Source organism: Adiantum capillus-veneris, chromosome 20 (assembly GCF_014529385.1).
Source record: "Adiantum capillus-veneris isolate H3 chromosome 20, ASM1452938v2, whole genome shotgun sequence".
Lineage (NCBI taxonomy): Eukaryota > Viridiplantae > Streptophyta > Polypodiopsida > Polypodiales > Pteridaceae > Adiantum > Adiantum capillus-veneris.
In genome coordinates this window covers 12,708,373-12,725,663 of record NC_140950.1, presented here as the reverse complement: position 1 = coordinate 12,725,663, position 17,291 = coordinate 12,708,373, and the positions used below count along the sequence as shown (strand labels likewise).

General features: G+C 44.4%; 1 protein-coding gene across 3 annotated transcripts in view; it reads right to left on the bottom strand.

Moving 5' to 3' along the window:
* Positions 1–17,291, bottom strand: part of LOC147432113 (protein kintoun-like) — a 78,752-nt gene that overhangs the window by 28,556 nt on the left and 32,905 nt on the right. For all 3 annotated transcript variants that reach the window (XR_015185518.1, XM_086492120.1, XM_086492119.1), the window contains exons 3-5: positions 9,074–9,198; positions 8,730–8,856; positions 8,472–8,615 (exon numbers count right to left, since the gene is read on the bottom strand). Coding sequence is in view for 2 of the 3 variants with exons in the window: in XM_086492120.1 (XP_086348246.1) it covers positions 8,472–8,615; positions 8,730–8,856; positions 9,074–9,198 (396 nt within the window). In the remaining variant the exon portion in view is untranslated. The remainder of the gene's footprint in view (positions 1–8,471; positions 8,616–8,729; positions 8,857–9,073; positions 9,199–17,291) is intronic.

Here is a 17,291-nt window from a genome sequence, read left to right as displayed (position 1 = left end):
TGCTGAAATTACCACACCCTCTAAGCGATCAAGAATATCATCAATCCTTGGAATAGGAAATCTGTTCTTGATGGTATTCTTATTCAATGCATGGTAATCAATACACATGCGCCAAGAACATCTTTCTTCTGCACTAAGAGCACTGGAGAAAAAAAGAGTGAAGAACTAGGTTGAATCAACCCTTTTTCTAACAGCTCCTCTACTTGGCTCATAATCTCTTTCTGTCGGGCCGTGCTAAACCTAGACAAGGTGACCTTTCTGCTGAAAGCATCAAGCACTCCATGTACTCGGAACATCCATGGGATTCCCAACAAAACATCGCACCCTTCCAATGGCATGATATAAAACTCTTATGTATCCACATAAGACTAGATGTGTAGATGCAGATTTCCAATTATGGGAGTTACAGACTTCGAATGGCGAGGATATGCCCAACCTGCCTCAGCTGTGTACCCCATCTCTTCAACTCTAATGCCCAACTTTATAGCCAACTTTGGTGAGATAAAGTTTGCCTTTGCACCTAGATCAAAGAAAATAAGCGTTGTTTGATCCCTAACTTTACCCCACGCTCTGCATAGCTCATTGGCATCAAAGTTTGGCCTATTCTCCACCATAGCTGGCACTAAACCAACTGTGGGTTTGGGCTTCTTTCCTTTCCTATCCTCTTTGTCATTTGAGTCAAGCTGGCCTTTTCTTCTTTGGACAATCCGCAACAAAATGACTAGGCTGCTCGCAAAAGAAGCATTTACCCTCAGCTATTAAAGCCTTCTTTTCCTCGGAAGGCTTACGCACAAAAGGATTTCTTTGTTTCTTGCCCTGTCCTCCAGAAGACTCGATTGAGCCTTTAGCGTTCTCTCCTTTTTTGGACCCCTAGTAAGCTTCAAGAGTCGCTTTTGCAAAGGACTACTTTGCTGAATTTTTCTTTGATTTCATGCTACCCTTAAATCCACTATCTTCTCCTTTCATCAAGGCATTACCGATGTTTGTAACCTCAATCAGTTGAGTAAGGGTGGCCACTTTGGTCTTTGTGCAATAATTATTGAGCCCTTTAGGCAGCCCACAACAATACTTTTCTATTTGCTCTATCAATGGCACCAATCTATAGGAAGTTACTCGAAGTAGCGCTTTGTAAAACTTCTGATTGTACTCCTCTAATTTTTTACAATTCGTCACATTGACTTAGTGCCAGTATGTCATAACATCAACTTCAAACTCATTTGACAGCCATGCAGATGCAAAAATTTGTTTGAAATAAAGCCATGTGGACGGTGTTGTCCTTGCATTCATAAAGTTCCTCCACCATTGATATGCACTTCCTTTTAAGAAAGTGCAGCTTTCCGGACCTTCCAAGCCTCAGTACAATTCCTCCTTGCATATGCACTATCAAACTATTAGGAGAGAGCCTTCGTCTTGTCATCAAAACCACTGAAAATGTCAAACTTTACAGATGCACCACCTTCTTTGTATACTTTTGGCTTGTCAATCAATGAGCTTGCTATGACACTGAAGGGGGATTTTGCATTAATTGATTGAACATAGTCACAGCCGTGATAAGCTAGGTCCTGAACACATCCTCTCCTTGTTGCCCAATCCTTGCTCTTTGATCCCGCAACACATTCACATAAGTAAGGGTAAAGACGGTGGTGGTCGTGAACTTTCGCCAACCTCATGCACTATAGGAATAGCCTGTCTACCCTGTGAAGAAGAGCCCTCATATCCACTATTATCCGTATTGTCAACCAATGTGGAATTCAAAGTACCTACTCACTTCTTGAGGGAAAAAGTGATGTAGTCCCGGCAACAGAACCATGAAACCGGCCTGTAGCCTTACTAAAGGGCGGTAAAACTTTAGCTTTCACTGAAAACTATGTCATCTAAATTTCCCTGCACTATATGACACAAAGAAACTTCACAAATGAACTTGCAAATTGGAATTCACCACTTCAAAACAATCCAGGACTTGGTAGCTAGAGTGCTGTCAAGTAGACCACGACACCCTATTGGCCCCAAAGACTGGAACCCCTTTGGTATTTCTTTATTCAATTGCAAACAAACCACCCGAACACTTATACCAAACTCTCACCGAGCTGTCCAAACCTGTCAAGGGCTGAAATTTCACATTTTCGACCCAATTTTGACAACATAACGGCTCCAAAACCCGTGTAGGTCAAAAGTACATTTGCATTTTCGAAGCTTTCCGATGAGCTGTAGATCAATTCCAAGATGTTGAAATTTGGTCATTGTCAAGTGCCCAAACCTCTGTATAACCACCTCAAGGCTTCCCCGAGGCTTCCTTGGTGTTATCTTGCAGTTTAGGTGCAAATAAACACAGCAGGCTGTAATTCCCTGTTCTGGATCGTTTTGAGCAGAGGAAACACGCCTACAAGTGTCTCAGGAGCTCCCACACATGCGCACATGTGGGGGATTAGCAATTAGCTAATCCAGTTCCTGTTCATAAGGCTCTTGCCTTGGCAAACTCACACAAAACCCACAGAACTATACATGATCATCTGAGTAGCCCAACTAGTGGAGAGAGAGATGCAAGAGAGAAAATCTTCGCGCTACATGAGACAAAGGAGAAAGGCAAGCTTTCCATTAAAGCTTCAAACCTGAAAGTCCACTGAAAATCAGCCTTCACTCTCATATTTGGGCGTCCCTAGCTGGGAAGAGACCTTCTCGAGTTGTGTGTTTACCAACAGATAGCTCTCCTACAAACAAGTGTCCGGTTTGCCGAGTTTGGTTTAATTCCTAACCCCCTCCAACTTATGAAGTCATCGTCATCTTCAGGGTTGGCAACCGCAAACCTAATTCACTCTAAGCAAAGGTAGAATTCTCATCTCAGATAGAGGCAAGGAATAGGAATAGAAATGAACTAGCATCCACCACCTCCCATGCACGTCTCCTTGCATGTCCAGCAAAGGGCCCAACTATCAAAGGGCTGAAATAAATTAGGGCAACAAGAGTAGATTCCTTCAAGCAATAGGTCGGAGGACGTATGTATCCTCACTCCCAATCCAAGAGTCATATGGTGGAATTGGTGGAGTAAACCAAGGCAGTGAAAGACACTCAGAGGGAAAGCCCATCAATGCATCAAACGGGAGGGTGACATCCAGGTACAGGATGTAACAAGGTCGGCAGATGCTATGCAGAACATGAAGTGAAGCTACTTTGAAGAGTCGGCAAGGAACGTGGAGGAAAAAATAGTGCAGTGCAAAAGGTAAGAAGCTTGCGTGAGGGAGAGAGCATCAAGTGGAGAGAAAAAGCAAGGGATGCACTGGATAGAGTGTAACAGGAGGGCACCACGTGCCAACGGAAAAGAATAGATGAGACAAACTTTTAAGCACTTCAATAACAACCGAATTGAAAGAGATGCACAACACATGAAACTCGGACTTGGAGTTCCACCTCAAGAGAGCACTCGCCCCAAACCCTGGCACCCCTTTCGGTATTTCTTTATACTGGTTCAACTCAGTACAATGGCAGTGGCTCTGCTCTACATCTGCCCCCGCAAGAATGCCAGAGAGAGAGCCCACCCTTCGTATTTAAAGGCCCTAGGCCCCATTCAAAAGCAGTACATGAAAAGCATTTAACTCAAAAGCGTCTGGTCTAAAAGCATCTGGTCCAAAAGCTGCAAGCGCAAATCTGTACAATTGCCACTCCAGCAGCCAACAGCACAAAACGTGGGCGTTCGTACAGCTGCCACGTCATCGGTCTAACTTGCCGGATCTTCAGTGGCTTGACATGTCAACAGTTTATGACATGCCCCCTTCTTGAAAGAAGAGTATTATAGTATATCTGCAAAACGATAAAATATCCGAAGATCAAATCCGAGGGTCATTCAGTTTTCTCATTCCATATCGGAGATCTTGATATTCAGGCATAGCAAAACTAGCCATCACACCCAGACCTCGCTGATCTTTAACAGGTGTTTCGATGCACTAAAGTTACATACCCAAGCAATCTCACCCAATTAGGAATATTCACTAGTTGACACATCACAATGCAACACAAATGCTCACATATGCATGTTAAAAGACATAGAAACATATAGTTGCGGATGAACATTTCCCCTACAAATAATCATCCCAGTACAGGCCATGGGATATAGAGGCCTTTTAGAACCAAACGCTCCCAAACCACAACTATGTCGCTTGGAGGTGCTGAGAGTAACATTGTTCAAATTTGCTATCTCAATACGCCCCCGGTCCAAAAGCAACAAGTGCAAATCTGTACTATTGCCACGTCAACAGCAAGCAACACAAAACGTGGGCTTCCGTACAGTTGCCACGTCATCAGTATGTCAGCACGTTTTACGGCAGATCCATACAATGTGCCACATCATCAGCAAGTCTTTGCAATTTGTTTATGAGTGTGAGTCTACTTTATTTAGGCCCCATCGGACGGGGTACCATAAGTAGTAACACTTTTATAATTGGGGCACTCGGCGAAGAACTGTAAGTTGGTGGAACTTCTTCTTTTTTTGTTGCTTCTAGGGTTTAGGCCCCTCGACTAGGATTTGTAGATTGGTTAGGGTTAGGCTCGCCGCTAGGTCTTCAATAGCTTGACATGTTAGCAGTTTGTGGTCCGCAACTTTCCACAGCATCAGTTATTTAGTTGGTAGGGAGTATCTCACTACTATTTTAGTAGGGGTGCTCCCACTGAGGTTTTTAACATAATGGAGAGTTAAGAAAGGTCCACAAGGGACAGTCCCGCATGATGAGAGAAGCCAATTAAACAGGAAACTTATCAAATCAAGCTAAAGCCATATGAGATGGCAAAGGCCCTATGAGGTCCAAGGTATTGTTCCTCCAAGTAGTTCCACTAGGAGCTTTTAAGCAACAAATAGGTGAGGCATGGGGAGAGTGGCCCTAATTAGGTAGGTTTTTCTGAGGAGGTAGACATCTTATGAAGCACAGCTTACGTAAAGGGTTCAATACCCTATGAGACAGTCAGTTTTTAGATGGGTATGAAGCTTTCTGTTGATCAGAAGAGTAATTGAAACCCAGAAGGAGAAGCACCCTTAAAAACTTAAGTAGGGGATCAGTCCTATTTACTCATTCCATCAAGAGGACCACTACAAATTAGATAAACTAACAAAAATTAGGCGAAGCACCGACCCAAATGCTGCAAGGGCCTTGGGATGAGAGTGTATTTAGAAACACCAGTATAGCATAGTGTGTGTGTGTGTGTGCATACACGTGTCAATCTACGTGTGTGTGTGTGTGTGTGTGTGTGTGTGTGTGTGTGTGTGTGTGTGTGTGTGTGTGTGTGTGTGTGTGTGTGTGTGTGTGTGTGTGTGTGTGTGTGTGTGTGAGAGAGAGAGAGAGAGAGAAATGAAATGAAATGAAATGTTATATTAACGTCTTCAAAAGGCCATAATGACCTATGAGACCCGAAAGTTACAAAGTGGTGGATCTGATACAAAGTCAGAGTAACAAAATAACCTAACAACAATACAAAACAAAGATAGAGAGAGAGAGAGAGGTGTGTGTGAGTGTGTGTGTGTGTGTGTGTGTGGTGTGTGTGGCGTTCGTTTGCACCTGTGTCCTACGTATTCGTCTGCAGCTCTGCCCTGCGCCAGTGACTACAGATTGTATGCGCCCTGCTGCCCCTGTAGTGATTTGTTCTGCTGCGATAGCCCAGTCAGCACTGTTGGACAGCGAGCAGTCTCTGGAGGCCCTACGCAACCTGCAAATCCTAGGAGCCCTGGGGCCTGCACGACATGCACAGTTGATCCCCTGCTCAGCAATCAGCTACCCTCGCAGTAGTCGGCCTTTATACAGTTCTAGTCCCTAATCGACTATCTGCACACGTAGTTCCCTCAGCTCTGGGCGTGCAGTCGATGCCTCTGTAAAGCAGCCTTTCAGCGGCGCAGCAGACAGCTTTCAGTAAGGATAGCCTTTGGTAGCGTCTGCTCAGTTTTTGTCCTTGGCCAATGGTGCTTAATCATCATCAAATTGCCTCAGGATCAATACAAACAATAGCCTGCAAGAATTTGCAATGTGATTTTGTACAGAAAGCAGTGATTGTTTGATGTATGCTTGGTGTGGTCTCATGCACATACTTCAGTGATTTTGTACAAAGCTTCAAGTTGCCAAAAATACGCATTTCTTTGCAGCGTTTTAATTTAGGTGTTTGCTCTTTAGGTAGGGTTTTGTTAATATATGTCAGAATCTTTGTGTGTGTTTAAGCGTCGGAAAGCCATGGAAAGTTTCTCGGATGCCACATCTAAGATCAAAACTTGTTTGTATGAGGACTTTGAGGAGGCCAGGAAAGCTTGGAATGGTCTGGAACCTACTCGTGAAGTGCATATTCCAGTGCAGGAACTTATGGACCCGGTTGCGCAGTACGCTATGAATGCAGTCATCTTGTTTTTTTTGGGGAAAATGCCTACTACGCAAGATGTTGGGCAATGGGTTGATTTTCTCCTCAAACGTCAGGCTGTTCATGGTGTTTATTTTGGGGCTCGTGGATTTTATTAAGTTCTGTTAGCGGATAACTAAAGCCAAAAATCTGCTGCTGAAAATGTCTCCACTCTTCTTTAGCACGCAAATGCTCATGTTCTGCCATGAGCATTAACAAAGGATTATCAAAGTCTTATCTGCCATAAATGCCCGGTGTGGGTGGAAATAGTGGACTTTCCTCGCACACGGAGACATTTTCTACCGTTGTTCCCGGGAAGGTGATCTGTCTTCAGAAATTGCATGCAAACATCAACAGGTTTTGCATTCTTTGGGATAAGGACAAACCTACCCCGGAAGGTATTATGGTTGATTCGGGGGACCCGTGGATAGGCAAGCATCCATTCAAACTTAAATGGGGCAAGCTTGCAAATTCATGCTTTAGATGTGGTAAATTTGGGTGCATGCAGTCTAAATTCCCTGAACCCGTTTTCCAGCCCCCTCCCCTTCAGCAGTCGCGTCACCTACTCCTGTCTATTACAATGCATTTATCATGGCATAGTAGACAGCAGTGGGAAGGGAACTCGCTTCAATTGGAGAGTCTTCATTGGAGTGGGGCATTTTCTCTTACCTTGGTAGACCGTTCGCCTCCCCAAGCATACTTTCTCTCTTGTCGTGGCCTTCGAGTAGTTGGTGATGTGGTTGATGAGGCGGGGTGCACTTTTCAGTTTCCCCTTGCTGCTCGTCGTTTTGGATTGGGTATGCATTATCGTCAACTTTGGAGAGAGCTTCAGCACATGCTGGTTGACGTTTTGCCCATTCCGCCTTTGTTTGATGGGGATCGCATTTTTGATCGGTTTCTCCAGGACAAGCCCTTTAAGGATATATCCGCTAGTAAGGTTTATGCTCTTCTTCTACCACAGCCCTGGATTGCTGACCATTGTAATGCCCTATGGTCAATGCGCAAGTCTGATACCTTGTGAAAGAAAGCGCTCTCTGCCCTTTGGAAGAGCCACTTGCCTTTGCAAGAGAGACTGTTTCTCTGGAGATGCTTGCTTGGAGTTCTACCAGTGGGCTCCTTTCTCAGTGCACGTCACATCTGCCCCTCGTTGTGTTCGTTGCTCGGCTGCGGAAGAGACTGTTAGTCACCTCCTTGGGGATTGCAGCATTACTAGAGGACTTCTTCACCGTATAGCAGCTGGCATGCGGCTCAGATTCCCCTCTATGGTTTTCCACCACAGGTTTTGGGCTTTCGGCATTCTCCCGCCTTCCTTACAATGATTTGTGATTTTCTTTATGTGGGTCAGATTTTGAGCTTATTGGACCCTGTGGCGTCAATGCAACGGCTGCATGTTCTCTTGCTTTGAGGCAGATCCCTCACACTTTTTCAAGCTTCAGGCAATCTTTACGCTTTGCCTGGGATGTTGGTGATATCACTTCAAACTTGCATCAGCTTTTCTTATGAATGCTTTTAGCCCTTTTTCATAGATGAACACTTCTGTGTTCGTGCCTTTGCATATGATCCTTTCAGTGGGTTTTCCTCACGTTCAGGTTTCCCACTTGTAAATCAATCCCAAAGATATACAAAAAAGTGTGTGTGTGTGACACATCACTAAAAAAAAAGTGTGCGCGTGTGTGTACACACATACATACAGTGGGTGCCAACGCGCTGCAACAGAGGGCGCTTCATGCAACCCATCAGCCGTGCTACCATCCACTATAGCCCACCTCGCCCTGGCCACTGCCCCACCTTGCAACCACTTCACCATCCTTGCTGCCCTTTCCTGCTGTGCTAGTGGCCTGCTGCCACTTTTCGGCAACCCACTAGCAGCCTTGGTAGCATCAGTGCAGCAGGCACCATTACCCTTTCACTCCCCCCTGGGGGGGGGAGATGAAATGAAAGTTACATTAATGTCTTCTGAAGGGAAAAACCGCCTATGAGATTAAAGAGTTACATCATGATGAATCTGATACAAGGTCTGAATAAAACGAAAAAGAGAGAGAGAAGGGAAACAACAAATATCCGCTCTAAAAGGCCCAATGTTTTAGCACTCCTCTTTGTCAGAAAACCTCTTTTCAGTTGCAGCTGGTAGTGCCTCTCCACAGAATCAATTGCTGTCTCTGCAACAAACTTTTTAAACGTTTTGCTCTCTAAGCACCGGTTGCACACCTCTTGGTTTACCACATAATCAACATCGATGCAGTCAGCACCACCTGCACTGGCCATCAATCCTCCTTTGTTATCAAATCAACCTTAGAGTCTTGTATCAGTAACACTACTAGATTTCTGTGAAAGGCCATAAAGTTTACATTAGCCTCAAAATTAACCTTTATCTTTATCTTTGCGAATTGGACTCAAGCTAAACGGAATATGCCAATCAACACCGCTGCCATCCACTCTTTTCTTATTTTGTGGAAGCTCTATCTTATCAGAATGGCACACATTGATGAAAAGCTGCCATGTTGTACAGAAAAGTTCTTTTAGGGCACAAAAGGTACAAAACAATATTTGAATCTTGAACTGTTTATTTAATGGCAATTGTTGATAAAAAATTGCTAGATTGTTCAAATAAATCTGCTTAGAAGAGGGTCGGTTTGTAAGCCTTGTGTTACAGTCACGTGACAATGTCAACAGTTACACAGTACCAAGGGGGTTTGTATTCTAAACATACCTTCGAGTTTGTATTCCTATCATGTGTCTTGACACAAAATTCTGGGGTCGGTATGACCAGGTCCTTCCCTTTCATAGATAATCCTCCTCTTGATTGCTCTTCCACCATCTTGATATAGCTTTCAGCTTCCTGGCATATTGATTATACAGAAAAGTTGTCTCAAAGAGTCTCAGACAAAAGCTCAAAATCTCTTCTTTGGTGAAATGAATGTATTTTCAAGTAGGGAAAATGCAACAAAAAAATTTATAAAATCTATGTGGCTTTCATCTAGAAGCAGTGGACTAAATTCAAGCACAAAACCCATATCAGGTTACACCATCCAAAACGAGAGCATTCTCACTTGTTTGTTCCTTGAACTCTGTGGTGGAAACTCGTCTTGCCATTGGAATGGATGTGCATGTGTCAGTTAGTCATCTGCTACATTGTGAAAATTCAAGCAACCTCATTGTCACACTTCAAGAGCGGACCATCACATGCATTTTGATTTCTTCACTTGACAAGGGTATGGCATAGTTGGTCAACCAGAAATGCTTTGAAACCTAAAGCTCTATGCTGTCCCACGAAGACCCCTTCTTGAGGCTCATGTGCCAAGTGAGCTAGCCCAGCATATTTGGCAACTTTTCTCTCGCTGAGAGAACACTAAGGAAGAATCCAGCTTCTACAGGAAACTCCAACCCTTCAAGTTGATATATGCCACCATCTCAAGTAAAGCAATAATCCATGCAAGTCTAAAGGGAAAAATTGGAGTAGATACATCGGTTGTTCGTGATTGTGCATAAAATACAGCAATTATTATAACCGGCCTGTACAACGTAGAGGGCGGTACTACTTCAATTACCTGTTAATTTTACACAGAGCACTAAGAAGGGAAGAGAACACAGTTGCGTCATGCGACTAGAATGTCACTGCGCACACGAGACCAACGCCCTGTAGGCCCCAAAGACTGGCGCCCCTTTCGGTATTTCTTTATTCAAATTAAGGTAGACGATCCGACCACTTAGCACAAGCTTTCACAAAGCTGTCCAAACCTGGCGAGGGCTGAAAACGCAGGTTTTCGACCTGATTTTGGCAACATAACGGCGCAAAAACCCCTGTAGGTCAAAAGCACCTGTCTAGGACAGATTCCCTCGCTATTTGGAAGCTTTCTGGTGAGCTGTCAAAGAAATTCAGCGGGCTGTAATTCCCTGTTTTTCACTGCCGGGTGCCCAAAAGCCTGTACACGCATCCCAAGGCTCTCACGAGGCTCCCCTAGTGTTCCCTTGCAGTTTAGGTGCGAAACCCTAAACCTGCAGAAAAACACAGCAGGCTATAATTCGCTATTTCGGATTGTTTTTAGCGGAGCGAACACGCCTACACGTGTCCCAAGGGCTCCCGCACACAATGGGACAGTTCCCCTGTGAATTGGACGAGTTTTCACGCGAGAAAACTCTCCGAACTCGCAATCTTTCGCGATGGAACTGTGCGTACCTGTGGAGGATTAGCAATTAGCTAATCCGGTTCCTGTTCAGAAGGCTCTTGACTTGGCAAACGCGCATAAACCCCCAGAACTGTACATGTTCATCTGAGTAGCCCAACTAGTGGGGCATTACCATATGTGCCAAAGGGGAGAGAGAGATGCACGAGAGCAAGTCATCGCGCTACATGAGACAGAGGAGAAGGCAAGCTTTCCATTAAAGCTGTAGACCTGCACCCACTACTCACACACACACTGTAGCTCCCTAATGAGTCAAATCAGCCTCCTCTCTCAAATTGGGCGCCCCCTCTTGTTGATGGAAGTGGCAAAACTGCTTGGAGCCGCCATGTGTCGAGTTTGCCCCTTTTGAGTTAATTCTCTTGTTCCCACTGACTCATAAAGTTGTAAGTGACTTTCCGAGTGGCCCAGATTTCATTTGGCGCACACAGGCTTCCATACTCATCAGAATTCAGTGCTAACTGGCCCGACCAGTCCCCGACTGACTGACCCAGACGGCCGCAGCCGTTTCACACTGGCCATGCAATGTCCACTTGCACCTTTTCAAGGGTCCCGGGAAAACAAGTAAAAATAAAAATAAATAAAAATATCTAGTACTTATTTATTGAATGCAACAGGAAAAAATACACCTCCTGGTGACACACCCCACCCTTGAAATACTGCAAGCGACCTCGGTTGCATGCCAATAATACATGCGGTATCTCCTGATATCACATATATTCTATGATGGGAATTCAAGATATACATGCTTCCAGAAATGTAGTGTTGGACGATTAAACAATCCCACCAACTTGGCTACGACACATATATCAAGCATAGAAGTCTTCTAGTGTACTCTCAAGCACAAACTTCTCTAGCTAAATTCTGTATGGAAAGAGTAGATACAATTGCTTAACTACTCTCTTGAGCATCATGAACCATGCTCTTGCGTTGCTCCAGAAAAGGCTACATCAAGTCACTGTGGGTTCCATCTGAAAGGCTTCAAGATACAATTGCAATAGCCGAAGTGAATCAACCAATTCAGACTCTTCCATCCATTTGGCATCCAACGATGGATAGTTCTTGAACTTCACCAAATAGCGTCTTGCAACCTTTCCTCTAACCTTTCTTTCTTTATGTGCCAATATCTGTTCAAGAACAAGGATTTCATCCAATTCTTCCACTTCGGGTTGTTCCTCATCAAGCATATTCTCTGGCACATCACCAACAAAGGGTCTTAGAAGGCTGACATGAAAAGCATTATGTATTTTCCAGCCTTCTGGTAGCTTTAACCTGTAAGCTACATCGCTGATCTTTTCTGAAATATGAAAAGGACCATAATATCGCATACTGAGCTTAGGAAACAAGCGTTCCTTACCTTTCCTTTTCCTTAACTTGGCCTTTTCAAAGCGCAAAAGCACCCAATCACCAAGTGAAAATACAAGTTCACGACGGTGACGATCAGCAGCTTTCTTTTTCTTAGCCTGAGTCTTCTCAAGAGCAATCTTTATCTTCCTATATGTTTCATCCATATCTTGCACATACTTGTCTGCCTCAAATATCTTGTCCTTAGTCTGCAAAATGGACGGGACTTTCTTCCCTCCTTCCACTATCTCAAATGGTGTCTTACTTGTTGACGTATGCACAGTGTTATTGTAAGCATATTCCACCAATGGAAGATGGTGTTCCCAAGTTGCCTTGTGCTATGACCCATAACATTTGAGCAGGTCCAGGACACTAGAATTTGCCTCTTCTGACTGTCCATCAGTTTGCAGGTGAAACGAAGAAGAGAACTTTAGAGTAGTGCCCATGTTCTCAAACAATGCCTTCCAGAAAAGACTCGTCATACGTGGATCCCTGTCACTGACAATTGACTAAGGCATCCCGTGATATTTAAAGATATTGCTGATGAATATCTTGACCATGTGTTCTAGCTTTATCTTCTTCCTCACAGGAATGAAATGGGCCTGCTTACTGAACCTACAAATGATAGTCCAAATCCCATCATTGCCTGTTTGCGTTCTTGGAAGATCAAAGATAAAGTCCATTGCTATGCTTTCCCATGGCCTATCAGGGATCGGCAATGGCTACAACAATCCCGGTTGCTTTTGTCTGTCAAATTTGACTTTTTGGCATACTAAGCATGATCTTACAAATGTGTCAACATCTTGACGTAAAGTTGACCAATAGAAGAATGCCTCAACCCCTTTCACTGTCGCATCAATTCCACGATGCCCAGCATAAGGTGGAGCATGACTTTCCATCAGAATCTTTGGCCGTAACTGTTTAGTAACGCATAACTTTCCATGTATCATGAGAAAGTCATTCTTAAGCATATAGTGCTCATGATGTTGCCCATCAACAAGCTGGTCATAGATCCTTGCAAAATCTGAATCTTCAGCATATTGTGTCTTCATTTCGTCTAGTTCACAATGGTACGGAATTGACACTGCTGAAATTTGGGGCTTTCGTGACAACGCATCAGCCACCACGTTCTTTTTCCCTTGCACATGCACAATCTGAAAATGGAACATTGACAAGATGTTTGCCCATCGCATGTGCTTCTCAGACAACTTCGTCTGTGTAAGAAAATATCGCAAGGTTTGATGATCTGTTTGGACAACAAAATCAGCCCCTAGCAGATAGTGTTTCCAACTAGTGAGAGCATGAATTACTGCCAACAATTTTTTCTCATAGACTTGCAAGTTCCTTTCAGTCTTCAAAAGAATTCTGCTCTCATATGCGACTACTCGGCCATTCTGCATTAGAACTGCACCAAGACTATGGCGCCATACGCATCACACTGAACCACAAAAGGTTTGGAAAGATCTGGAAAAATGATTACCGGATCCGAAGTCGGCTTCTCTTTCAAGTGTTTGAACGCTAAAATTTCCTTGGCTGTCCACTTGAAAGTAACTCCTTTCCCTTGCAATGCATGGAGTGGAGAAGCAATCTCAGCAAAATTTCGGATGAACCTCCCATAATGGGAACATAAGCCTAGAAAGCTTCGAATGTCATGTACGGACTTCAAGTCTAGCCATGACCTAATTGCTTCCACTTTAGCGGGATCCATGCGTACCCCATCCTTTGAAACAATGTGCCCAAGGAAGTGAATCTCTTGCAAAAAGAATTCACTCTTCTTCGCATTAATGAGTAGCCTGTTCTTACGTAACTCATTGAAAACTGCAGTCAACTGATCCCTATGCTCCTCTTCGGACTTAGAATAGACAATCATGTCATCAAAGAAGATACCCACGAAGTTTCTATGTGGTCTAAAAATTATGTCCATCATTCTATTAAACGTGGCAGGAGCATTTGTGAGACCAAATGGCACGACAAGAAACTCATAGAGACCAAATGTTGTCCTGAACGCAGTCTTATGGGCATCTTCTGGCCTAATGCGTATCTGATGGTAGCCACTCTTTAGGTCTATCCTTGTAAACAATGGCGCTCCCTCAAGCCGATCAAGAATGTCATCTATCCTCGGTATGGGAAACCTGTTCTTGATGGTATTCTTATTCAAGGCGCGATAGTCAATGCACATGCGCCATGAACCATTCTTCTTCTGCACTAAGAGTACAGGTGAACAAAAAGGGGATGAACTGGGCTGAATCAGCCCCTTCTCTAAAAGCTCATTGACCTGACTCATAATTTCTTTCTGTTGGGCTGCACTAACCCTGTATGGTGGTCTATTCGGTGGACTAGAACCTAGCACAAGATCTATAGTATGATCCTCAGGTCTCTCAGGAGGTAACTCCCCTGGCAAAGAGTCCGAAAAACAATCACTGAAACCACTCAAAAAAGTTGACCTGTCTTTATCTAAGGTAGACAAATTAGATATAACTTGAGGTACTTCTTTTGCAAAGATCAAGTACGCAGAAAGATGATTCTTTATTACCGATGAAATAACAGAAGCAGAAACAACTGGAATAGACTCGCCTTTAAGCTTTACATCAAGGACATGAGTCTTTCCTCTATGTACAAGGGTAATCTTTTTGTTGTAAGTATCCACCATAGCATGCAACCTGTAACACCATGGGATACCCAGTAACACATCACAGCCCTCAAGTGGCATAATATGAAATTCTTCCGCATCCACATAGCTCTGAATGTGCAGACGAAGCTTTCCCAAAATGGGAGTAACAGGCTCTGAATGACCTGGGCATGCCAAACCTGCTTCCCCTGTCATACCCATCTCCTCTGCACGAATGCCCAACTTTGATGCCAATTCTGGTGATATGAAATTTGCACGGGCTCCTGGATCAAAGAAAACCAACACTGTCTGGTCTCTAACTTTGCCCCAAGCTCTGGACAGTTCGTGGCATCTGTGTTTGGCTGGTCTCCAACCAAATCTGGAACAAGTCCTGCACTTGGCTTTGGCTTCTTCCCTTTATGGTCTGACTTGTCATCCTTATCCTGTGACTTCTTCTATGGGCATTCATTTGCAAAATGTCCTTCCTGTTCACAAATGTAGCATTTCTTGGCCTCCCTAAGAGCTTACCTTTCTTCAAAAGTTTTGCCAGAAAAATGCCTTTTTTGTCCTTGTCCTCGTCCCGAAGAAGACTTAGACTGCTTCTTGGACGTATCACCTTCTTCAGTGGAGGGCTTCTTTGTGGGAGGCTCAAAAGGCTTTGCTGCAACATTGCCCTTGGCTGAAGACTGTTTGCCCTGGGACCCTTTCTTGTGGCTATTAAATCCATCGGAATCTCCCTTCGACAGATTGCTGGCCACTCTTGCATTCTCTATCAACTGAAACATATTCATGACAGTAGTCTTTGTGCAGTAGTCCCTGATTTTCTTGGGCAATCCGCAACAGTACTTCTCAATTTGTTCTGACAATGGCACAAACCTGTAAGAGGTGACTGGCAACAGTGCGGCCCAAAACTGTTTATTGTACTCTTCCAAGTTCGCACACTGTTTAGCATTCAACTCGTGCCATTCTGTCATCACATCCACTTCAAAAGTGTTTGTCAACCATGCAAGTGCAAAAAGTTGTTTGAATTGGATCCACGTTGTTGGGGCTTGACCCTGGTTCAACAATGCGGTCCACCATTGACGCGCATTCCCTTTCAAGAAAGTGGCAGCCTTGCGTATCTTTGAAGATTCCGTGAAGTTTCCTCCAGCACAAGCTGCATCGAACTGTTGCATAAAGGTCAAAGCCTTCAATTGATCCTCAGTTCCTCTGAAAGTTTCAAACTTCACTCCTTGCCCACCTTCCTTGTAATCCTTCAACTGACTCAAAGGAGCCACATTATCATAAACAAGTGCCTTTAACAGTGGTGCTCCATGATTGTTCATTCCAGCACTCGCGTCAACTGTTTTACCTATCATATCTGCATTTTGTACGTATGGCTGCGAAAAACCAGCCATACCAAATTGTGTTCCAGGCACTCGAAACTGGCCATAGGCACCCTGAAAACCTGGTTGGACACCCATGTTCGCGTACATAGGGTTACCCATGCCTGTTTGCATTGTCCCGAACACATTCCCTGGCATATAACCTGTGGAAGGTCCAGCCATAGCTTGAAACACTGAACCACCTCCAAAATAACCAGGATAAGTATTAGCTAATGGAAGGGTCTGACGCATAGCGTGTTCATTACTCCCTTGACCATTCACAAACGGTTCTTGTCCAGCTAAAGCAAGTTGCTTTGGATCATTGGACACCGCTAGTTGCTCAACCACATGGGCTTTCCCTTGAGCATCATGAGTCCTCTGCGCATTGGAAATCTCCTTTTCCTGCAACGGCTCAGTCATGCCCTTTGTAGGAGGCTGAAAACCCTGTGTCGGAGCCTATAAGAACTCCTGCATCCTTGGGTTGTTAGCCAACTGCTGAAACATGTCCATGCAGCAACGCAGTTGAGTTCTAAACAACCTGTCCTCTTCTTGAAGAGTTGAAGGAACTTTCTCCGTGCCATGTGAGGAAGATCCCTCTTCAGGTACTTGGTCTCTCTTCTCTGCCATAACGACAAGCTCTGTGTTGCTTTCACCCACAACAATCCACGCTGCACTTTTTGAAGAAAAAGTGACTATCCCATCGATGGAACCATTTAACCGGCCTGTACAACGTAGAGGGCGGTACTACTTCAATTACCTGTTAATTTTACACAGAGCACTGAGAAGGGAAGAGAACACAGTTACGTCCAGCGACTAGAATGTCACTGCGCACACGAGATCGACACCCCCAAAGACTGGCGCCCCTTTCGGTATTTCTTTATTCAAATTAAGGTCGACGATCCGACCACTTAGCACAAGCTTTCACAAAGCTGTCCAAACCTCGCGAGGGCTAAAAATGCAGGTTTTCGACCTGATTTTGGCAGCACAACGGCGCAAAAACCCCTGTAGGTCAAAAGCACCTGTCTAGGACAGATTCCCTCTCTATCTGGAAGCTTTCTGGTGAGCTGTCAAAGAAATTCAGCGGGCTGTAATTCCCTGTTTTTCACTGCCAGGTGCCCAAAAGCCTGTACACGCATCCCAAGGCTCTCACGAGGCTCCCCTGGTGTTCCCTTGCAGTTTAGGTGCAAAACCCTAAACCTGCAGAAAAACACAGCAGGCTCTAATTCGCTGTTTCGGATTGTTTTTAGCGGAGCGAACACGCCTACGCATGTCCCAAGGGCTCCCGCACACAATGGGACAGTTCCCCTATGAATTGGACGAGTTTTCACGCAAGAAAACTCTCCGAACTCGCAATCTTTCGCGATGGAACTGTGCGTACCTGTGGGGGATTAGCAATTAGCTAATCCGGTTCCTGTTCAAAAGGCTCTTGAC